Raw genomic sequence first — 9817 nt, 5'->3', positions numbered from 1 at the left:
TTAGAAAAATGTCCGTTCAAAAAGTAACAAACAGATGTTTCCGATTGATTTTGATCGGATTTATAAGACTATCCGATAAAATTTATCGGATTTATAGGACTATCCGATAAATTTGATCGGATAATCTTATATAAATCCGATCAAAATCAATCGGAAATATCTATTTGTTACTTTTTGAATGGATAAAGCCCGGAAATTTTTTTCAGTGTACATAAATTTGTCATGATTATTGAAAATCATATGGTTTCTGTAAAATTAATCCAAAAATGTCGATTTCGACCGAAAAAAATGTGACTTCGTTACCTTCTCTCTCTCTCTCTCTCTCTTAAAGCAGAGAGTAGAACCACAAACTCAAACCGGAGGATATTGTTTCACTGTAAAAGTTAACTATGTTTTTCTACAAGATAATACATTCATAAATACTGATTGTATCTTTTGTGTTTTTTAGCACTCTCTAGAGGTTTACTTTGGGGGGGTGTCAATGGCGAGGGAATAAGTGACCATGGTGACCATCGACAATCACCTTCGCCTAGAACTACAGACCAATAACGAATTTGTAACGCAGGACTTCGACTTGGAAACCGTGCTCCCGCCTTCGGTAGCCTCGAAGCCGAGGATTTCGATCGAAACCTTCCCTGTAGGCTCGGACAAAGGAGCACCACCTAGATCGCTCTCATTGACCGTATGGCTGCCGCACGGAACGCAAGCCGATCGACTATATGTCTGAATTTTTAAGTTCCACGAATTATTGATTCGGAATAATAATAAAATCAAGATAAAGTTTAATTAATTTTAACGACAGACAAATACGAAAAAATATCATGGAATCGTGCGGGATGAATGTTATCAAATACATTCTCTTTATCTTCAACTTAATCTTTGCGGTAAGTAGAACGAGTTGAAAGAATAACAGTTGGAGGAATAACAGTTTTGTTAGGATTGATCTTGGTGACAAATTTTTGAAGTGAATCAGGTATAGGAAATATCCTTTTTTGATTTTTATATTCTTATTTTCTGAAATTTACGGATATACCCGGTTTTTAATAATTTTTCTGCTTGAAATATTTTCAGGTATTTATGTAGTGCGCAAAAGAATTCGGTTATTTGTGATATGCTTTTTTTGTACATAATTGTAGTTTAATATTTTCGAAAATTTTATTTATATACTGAGAAAACATAATATAAATTTCAATAAATATTTATGTGTGAGTATATGCCAATTAAAGATTTATTTACAATAAATAAACATTTGATTAATAAAAAGAAATGATAAATCATACTTATGTAAGTATGCGCGCGCGCGCGCGTGTGTGTGTGTGTGTAATGTAGGCTAAAACAATATACTTTCCTTTTATACTTAAATACATAATTTCCAATTATACCCAATTTGTTTTATTTCTAATCAAGGAATGGAAGTAACTCGTTACTTGTAACAAAGTTACAATTACAAGTTACTTTTTTTGATAACTTTACTTTGGTAAATGTGTTACTTTTTTTTTGGTAACTGTAACGATAACGAAGTTATTTTTTGGTAACGATAACGATAATGATTTTATAGTTACTTTTATCGTTACTTTGCACATGATTGGACACGGTTCAATTGGACACAACCACTCATAACGCTTAAGACTTAAAAGCCCCTAGGCATCCGTCCGCTGTGATTGGTTGTTGGTCGTCGATTTAAAAAAGTACGAAAAAATGACGAAAAGTTACTTTCTCAAGTAATGGTAACTGTAACGAGTTACTTAAAAAAAGCCACTCATAACGCTTAAGACTTAAAAGCCCCTAGACATCCGTCCACTGTGATTGGTTGTTGGTCGTCGATTTAAAAAAAGTAACGGAAAAATAACGAAAAGTTACTTTCTCAAGTAATGGTAACTGTAACGAGTTATTTTTAAAAATTGGTAATTGATAGCAGTAACTTGTTACTTTTAAAAAGAAACTTTTCATTCCCTGTTTCTAATATACTACTCAACAAAAAATAGGAAACACTTTCGAACACGCTCAAAGTTACGCAACATTCAGAACACTGTAACTCAGTGAAAAATCATCGCAGACAAAAAATCAAAAAAGCATTTGAAAGCTTGAAATCTCTACTTTTAAAATCGGATTGATATTTCAATCTGACTCTTTTACGGAGCTTGTACAGACACAAATGGATACCCGTCAAATCTGAAAATTTCATACAAATTTTACGAAAGTCTCTGGCGTAAAGTAAAAATCACACAAAAATGCGGTGTACAGCAGTTGAAAAAGTGAATCTTTAATTTCAATTTACTTTTTTATTGAATGTTGTACGAATTTTTCTCAACGAGTTATTGGCAAAAATGATGATTTTTGCTTCAATGTTGAATAAAAAAGTAAATTAAAAAAAAAGATTTGTAACTCAAGAAATATATTAAATTTGACTCAAAAGATGGGTAAAATTTTGATCTAAACGATGGAATCTTTCTTATATATATTTTCTTGTATTTTTTTGATGCGCTGAATCCATTTGCAAACGTTTATTTCAAACTGATTTGATGGGAACATGTAGAAAATCACATTAAAAGTAGCACAATTTCGTCAAAATATGATCTTTGATTGCAATTTTTTAATATTTTCTCATCAAAAATTTCGCGAGGACGAAAAAAATACGTATACAAAATTAAAATCAATTTTTTTCAGATATCTGGTATAGGTATTATTGTGGCTGGCGCGTGGGTATTAGTAGATGTCGGCGAATTCGATCATTTCATGGAAAGTAGAATAATGGCACCACCTATAGTGCTTATAGTAGCGGGATGTATCGTTTTCGCTATAGCTTTTCTTGGATGTTACGGAGCGATAAAGGAACATTACAACATGTTGATCGCGGTAAGTTAAAAAAAAACAAAAAAATTAAAAACTCAGAGTAAAAAAATTGTGTGTTAAGGGGTTACATACACCTAAGTGGATCAAAAAAATCTATTTTCTAATTTTTATATTTTCTTATAATATAAAATCTTAAGATTATTTTCCTAAAGTAACAATTCGAAATACACAAGAATAAAAAAGTTATAGTGTTATAAGTTATATTAAAAGTTTTAGTTAAAAAAATAAAAAAGTTACAGCGTTATAAATTTAAATTAAAAGTTATAGTTTAAGGAAACAAAAAATGCATCGTAGGCAAGCTAAATTCGTTCAAATGTTTTAATTTCATTTTGTTTTTAAATATAATTTTTTTGTGATGGAAAACAATAAATAACTCTAAATTATAGTTGTATATAATCTTTGATTAATTATGTTAATATTAAAAACAATTTAGTTTGCGGTCGCATTGTTAATAATCTTCGTAATTGAGCTCGCGGTGGGCATAGCGGCGGCAGTGTTTAAAAACGATTTTAGCATGGCGATGAGGAATACCCTAAAGGAATCGATGAAAAACTATACGGAGACTGACAAGCAAGCCTGGGATAACGTGCAGAAAAAGGTCAGTAAACTGAATCTGGAGCACAACATAGTAATGGATTTGTCGATACAAAAGATGATGAAATAGTATAGCTTCCGTGCCATAAAGAAAACAATGGTTTTTATAATGATGGGCTAGGTCACTTGGAATAATCATCGTGTGCAAATAGGCAATTAAAACCGTTTTAGTATTGTAGGTACATTGACTATTCTAACTATCTTTGTATTAACACACTTATATCTTTTAATACCTTAAATTACTTTGTCCTACTTGGACAACAATAGTTTTGTAACAAAATATATTATATAAATTAAATCGCGTAATTAAATAGAGTAGATCGAGGCAAATCGGATCATTCTTCATTCGTGATAAAAAACTAGTTTTATTAATATTTCAATAAAAATAAGTTTTATTAAAATTTTTAATTTTTCCAACTTTGGCTTAGATTTCATATAATAAAATATTACACAAACAAAATATTTCTTATTGCTCAATTAAAAAATCAAGAAGAGTGAATTATCCAATTTATCCCGAAATTGAAGAACAAAGCGAATCATCAGTTTACTAAACTAATTTAGCAAACTATACACTATAAAAATTATTATAATTTTCAACATACCTTTTCGTTACAAAGTTATAAAACTTTTTTATAACATAAATTTTTTGGAATCGTGATTTGTGTAAGAAAAAAATTCTTCGTGCACTCAGGATCTCTGCGCTTATATCATTAACTGATATTGAATTATACGAACTATAAAATTGTTTATTTTCTGGTGCAGAAGATGCGGAAATTAACTTGCAAGGTGAAACAACTCGTTTGAAAAAAAAAAAAAAATTAACGACAGATTTCGACTAATTCTCAAAATTTATACTGATTCGCCTTGTAATCCGTTTCGATTCGATCCACTCTACCTTTAATCAGTATTGGCGCTGAGCCAAAATAATAAATAAAAAATAATTATTTATGAATTATTTAAAATAATTAGCATTAAATTGTTTCAACTTTTTAAATTAATTAATAAAGTCCGATTATACATCGATAATTATTTTATCTGTTTATACGACAGTTGCAATGTTGCGGTGTGGATGGTGCTAGAGATTGGATTGATAATGTAAATCTAGTAGGGGTCATCCCGCCATCATGTTGCGATGAGACAATGACGATCTGTCAAGTCGTGACAGCAAATAAAGAAGGATGCTTTAACAAGTTGGAAATGCGAGTTCAAAATAGCGCGACAGTCTTAATTGGTGTGGGCATTGGAATAGCTTTTGTGGAGGCGAGTAAAGTTTTAGTTTATATCTATCATATTTTAATCAAGCCAACACTATGTTGACACTTTACTTTATTGCAATAAAATTAAACGGGTATTAAGTAAAAGAGGAGTAATAGATGTAAAGAAAGTTTTTCAATTTAAGAATCATATAACTTTTTGTTGTAACAAAAATGTAAATTGTATTTAAATTTGTTCATCAAATATTATAATAGCAATATTTTGAATTAAAAAAACACATTTTTTTCTTTTTTAGATTGCCGGTATTGTTCTTGCTTGTTGCCTCGCAGCGGCTATAAAAAAAGAAAGCAATAAATGAAACGAAATCCATTAAATAATTTATGTTGCGTCAGACTAATTGTAAGCTGTAAAATTCGCTGTTTCATTGAGATAAAAATACGAATATTTTTAGCGGCTTAAAAGTAACAAAGCTAAAAGATTTATATTCGACCGTTTAAGAGATTTATCAACATCGACGGATAAGAAGCACATCTCATTAACTAATTATTCATTTCATTTATTAATATCGCATACTGATTTTCAGCAATATTTTTTACGCTCGTCTCAAATCAGTAAAATAACAGTCTTAATCAAGTTTCAATAATTACTCAATATCTGCATTTATTATGCATATTTTATAATTATATATACTTTTGCTTTTATATTATGTAATTAATTGCTTATGTAGTTGCGAAGGAAGCTAGAAACATTTTCAATATAAAAAAATATATGATTAATATTATTAAAATAATATTATTAAAAAATATTAATACTTCCTTTTTTTCAATGTGTATCAAAATGAGATTTTTTAAGAAATCGTGTTCCTCACACAGAAAGTTAGTTCATAATTATATATAGAAAATATCCTACCGTAACCAAGAAACAAAATAATTATGAATATAATCGGTGTGTGTGTTGTGACGATATTTTTAACGTAATATACACGTACAGTTAATATTACCTATTATATTATTACATGTGTATTATGATATATGATATTTCATTCCTATTAAAGGATTGATTTATTTGTGTGGTTATACATAAATGTGTGCTTGTATAAATGTGTGTCTAATGAAAATGTAGGTTGTATGTTTTTATGTGCTATATAGTTGTATCTATTCCTACAACAAATATTTATCTTATCTTTCATCTTCAACACATCGCCAGCTGTAAATTGTCATCTTCCTATATGTACAATAATAGCTATACAGATATTGATCAATTCGGCATATTTTTTAATTTACCTATTATACGTATAATGTGCATATTTTGTATAAGTAACACATGATTTGGCAATCTTCTGCGAAACTAAATTATCTAATCTAACATCATGTATTTATATTTAATTATATTTACCTTTAACGGTTCCGTTGTTAACAGAATGTTAATTTCTTAAACTGATTTTTTATTTTTCAATTAACTTATCATGAGGCTTAATTTAATAATAATATGTAAAAATTGTATTATTCTAGCTATATATATATATATTGCATTGTTATAGCATAAAATGATGATTTTATAGTGAGTAACTTTTAAAGTTACCACTATACAAAACTACTAGTTTAATTAATCATAGCTATTAATCATAATTATTAATCATAGCTAGAAAAACACAATTTTTACATCATCATCAAAAGTGAGTTGAATCTAAATTTCAAGTTCACTAGGCATACATATAATAAGAAACTGGGCCTTTATGTTATACATATATAATGAAGAAACTAAAAGTATTCTAATTTAAATTAGAATATTGAAAATATTCATAAAGTGTACTAATTGCATTAAATTTCCTTTAATGATAAATTGTTCTTTAAATTTAGAATCGCTCTTCTTAGCGACAAACTTTTCTAAACGTTATGTACAAAACGTCTAAGTTTTTAATATTAGATACAAGTATTATCTTGGTTAGATATTTTAATGCTAATATAATTTTTTCTAAAATAATTTATTAAAGTTATGTTATTAAATATTAAACTACTATATAGATGAACATAAAAATTAACATAATTGTTACATAACAATGACATAAAAAAATATTTAAAAAAAACTCCCCGGCGGGGAATCGAACCCCGGTCTCCCGCGTGACAGGCGGGGATACTAACCACTATACTACCGAGGACTCTTGTATTAAAGTACTTTTTTCATACCATATAAGCGGTTTATCTCACTTTAAGGAACATTTATGTATGTTGTATGTGTGATTGTAGGCTGTAGTAAATATAGATTTTATGTAATAATAATTTATGCGTATATAATACACTTATGGTTACATATTCATTGTATTAGATGTGTTTAACACATTTTCGTATTATCAATAAAATCAAAATTCTTGCGAAAATAATATACAGATATAGTGTAATACAGTAATTATTTTATTCTTGTTGTTTGTCAATGTTAAATAAGAAATAATTCACTGCGTTACAAGTGGTTGCGTTTAGTAGAAAAAGTATAATAGTTTAATAAGTACTTTGCGCTAATTGGATTATATTTTTAGATCTATGAGAAATAGTTCTCTATTACAATACAAATCGATAAAAGTGTAATTCAATCAGCGCAAAACGCTTATTAAACTGTTTTTGTGTTGAATAGCAATCATAAAACTTTCTTCTTAAGAAGAAAACGTAAAAACTGAAAATTTTATCTCATTGAAGATAATAAAAATGTTCACTTTTCATGTTTCCACTCTAGAAAAAAAATTATATGTTCGCTATTCTAAATACGTGTCTTGCTAAACACCCTGAACCGTTTATACACACATTTGCAATGATAATACACATTTAATTTCATTGAAAAATAATTTTGTAAAAGATACAGCTTTGATTATGTATAAGTATAAACACTTAGCTGCTAATTTATTGCATTTTTTTTTATAAAATGTAGTAATGAAAGAAAGATTCAAAAAATATTAAAATTGTTATAAAAATAAATATTACGTAAAAGTAAATTTTTGTGAAAATGCTTTAATTCAGTTTATGGCTAAGTAAAATTTTAATATGTAAGAAAATATCCTGTAATTTATAAGATGACAAAACCTGATCAAAATCTGATCAAAAATTTTTATTCTGCTAACTTAAATGATGGAAAAAGCAGTAAAAACGCACTCCGTGACAGTTTATATTAAAATAAAAATTAAATAAATGAAAGATATCTATTAAAGATGTCTTCCTTTAGTCTTCTTATTACATTTTTATTATCATAAATAAGATATATGGTTTGAACTTATAAAATTAAAAAAAGGAAAATGTGTATCGAACTCTCTCGTATAAATTTAATTCACATTTGACGATACGTACTTATAGATCGCAGTTGCCATCTATACGACGCGAGAGAAAGCCACATGATTTATCGATCGAGTTACAAGTAACATGTAAAATTGTAAATTAATGTCTTAGAAATGACTTTGTCGCTTAACATTTACAAAAATAGTTATATTTTATTTAATTAATCAAGTTTATATTGAGTAATATAATTATTTAAGAATAATAATTATCTATTAAGAATTGTGGTAAATAATCATGAATATAACGAGCACCGAAAGCTGTAGAGGTTCCGTGGTGTAGCGGTTATCACGTCTGCTTTACACGCAGAAGGTCGCCAGTTCGATCCCGGCCGGAACCACTTATAATTTTATTCTTTACGATAATTTTTTTTTAAATATACGAATATATAGCACATATAAGAGCTAGGAGCTAAAGATTTATTTTTCTATTTTTTTAAATATAACAACACTTTTTATAATATTCACATTCTCTATGTTCTTAATGTTTAATTATAAAGTACTTGAGAATTTTTTAATAATAAAATATAAAATTATCGATATAAGTCTTTAAGAATTGCAAGTAAAAAAATTTTATTTTTTACTTTGTATTCTCTTATCTTAAAAATGATCACAGAAAAGTTCAAAGCTTGCATAACATAAAATCATGATGCAATATTGTAATAATGGATATTGTTCGACAAAGGGATAAAAGGGTTATTATGTTCATTTAATTTCCATGAAATCGTATTAACACTATGAAGTACGTGCAAAAAAGGGAGCAATATATATAGCTTTAATTATTACTTGATTAACGTACGCGTGCATTAACGTTACAATTAAAAATTTTAGATATATCTTCCTGTAATTCATGAGAAAAGGTCTGTCACAAACTTGTGGAATTTTTTGTCAAAAATTGAGAAATTATTATATCAAACATTCTAATTTTTTGCTTAAAAAAGATAATTGTCAGATAATTATATAGTATGGAATATTTATACACGTAAATCTAAAAGATGACTTCAACGTTTCCTCGTTGAAAGAGATCATCTCACATACTTCGATTGTTTGTATATGGGAGAATGGATGGACAGCATGTGCTTTTAAATGTGCATTGATATTACCTTATTCGCTATCTTACCTAGTGAGATAAAATGCTGAAAGAGATTTGAGATTGAAACCGGACTTGCTGTGGTTGTACTGGCAAAGAAACAGTTGGTTAGGCACAGGTGGAGGGCCAGGTGGTACGGATTCAGTGAGACGATGAATGAAGAACTCGAAAGGACCCATGCTCAATGCTGTTTCCATTCTTGCCTCTCCTAAGACTCGAATCCCTGTAAAGTGACAAGACGAATGAAAAGACCGAATATCAATTTCGGTTTCCTGTTGCATCCTACAATGCTACTGCCTACAATCCTTTTCCTACATCGATCGATCTCAAGATGACTGACGTACACGTCAAGGTCGTTCGATCAATTCAAATCTAAATCTGATTTCATTGGAATTCAATATTAAAGCAATATTTTCTCTTAAACTACTACGGACATTTAAATATTATTTCAACGAAATTTTATTTTGTATCATATATAATTTAAATATGGTAAAAAGTGCCAAAGATCGCCAAAGTTAGATGTTTCGAATAATATAATGTTTTTGGTTTATGAATTTAATTTGTCTCAGATGTGACTGTGCGCCGAAACGTTCGGGCTTTTTAAACACAATCAATTTGAGATGCTATTCTTTATATATAGGGTAACTCCGGCAAATACGCCGCAGAAGTCAGAAAAAATAGAAGAAGTAAGGGTAATTTTACCGCAATTACTCTATTACATCCCTTATGGAAAAAGACACTGAAAATTT

At 28.7% G+C, this 9817-nt stretch overlaps 1 protein-coding gene and 2 non-coding genes across 4 annotated transcripts; 2 read left to right on the top strand and 1 right to left on the bottom strand.

Moving 5' to 3' along the window:
• Positions 1-502: 502 nt before the first annotated feature.
• Positions 503-5257, top strand: LOC108757937 (CD63 antigen). Of its 2 annotated transcripts, none has more exons than XM_018502640.1 (5): positions 503-721; positions 2668-2856; positions 3287-3451; positions 4498-4707; positions 4958-5257. In XM_018502640.1, the coding sequence occupies exons 1-5, from the start codon at positions 503-505 to the stop codon at positions 5018-5020; spliced, it is 846 nt and encodes a 281-aa protein (XP_018358142.1). In that variant the 3' UTR covers positions 5021-5257. The 2 variants fall into 2 exon arrangements, with proteins under 2 accessions (XP_018358142.1, XP_018358143.1); XM_018502641.1 differs by lacking the exon at positions 503-721 and adding an exon at positions 821-884.
• Positions 5258-6748: 1491 nt separating this feature from the next.
• Positions 6749-6820, bottom strand: TRNAD-GUC (transfer RNA aspartic acid (anticodon GUC)). Its single transcript has one exon. It is a non-coding gene; the product is annotated as a tRNA-Asp (tRNA).
• A 1426-nt stretch (positions 6821-8246) lies between these two features.
• On the top strand, positions 8247-8319 carry TRNAV-UAC (transfer RNA valine (anticodon UAC)). Its single transcript has one exon. It is a non-coding gene; the product is annotated as a tRNA-Val (tRNA).
• The last annotated feature ends 1498 nt before the right edge of the window (positions 8320-9817 follow it).

The sequence above is a fragment of the Trachymyrmex cornetzi genome, unplaced genomic scaffold, assembly GCF_001594075.2.
Source record: "Trachymyrmex cornetzi isolate Tcor2-1 unplaced genomic scaffold, Tcor1.1 scaffold148, whole genome shotgun sequence".
NCBI lineage: Eukaryota > Metazoa > Arthropoda > Insecta > Hymenoptera > Formicidae > Trachymyrmex > Trachymyrmex cornetzi.
The sequence above is the reverse complement of the archived record's forward strand: the minus strand, read 5'-3'. Positions and strand labels throughout refer to the sequence as shown.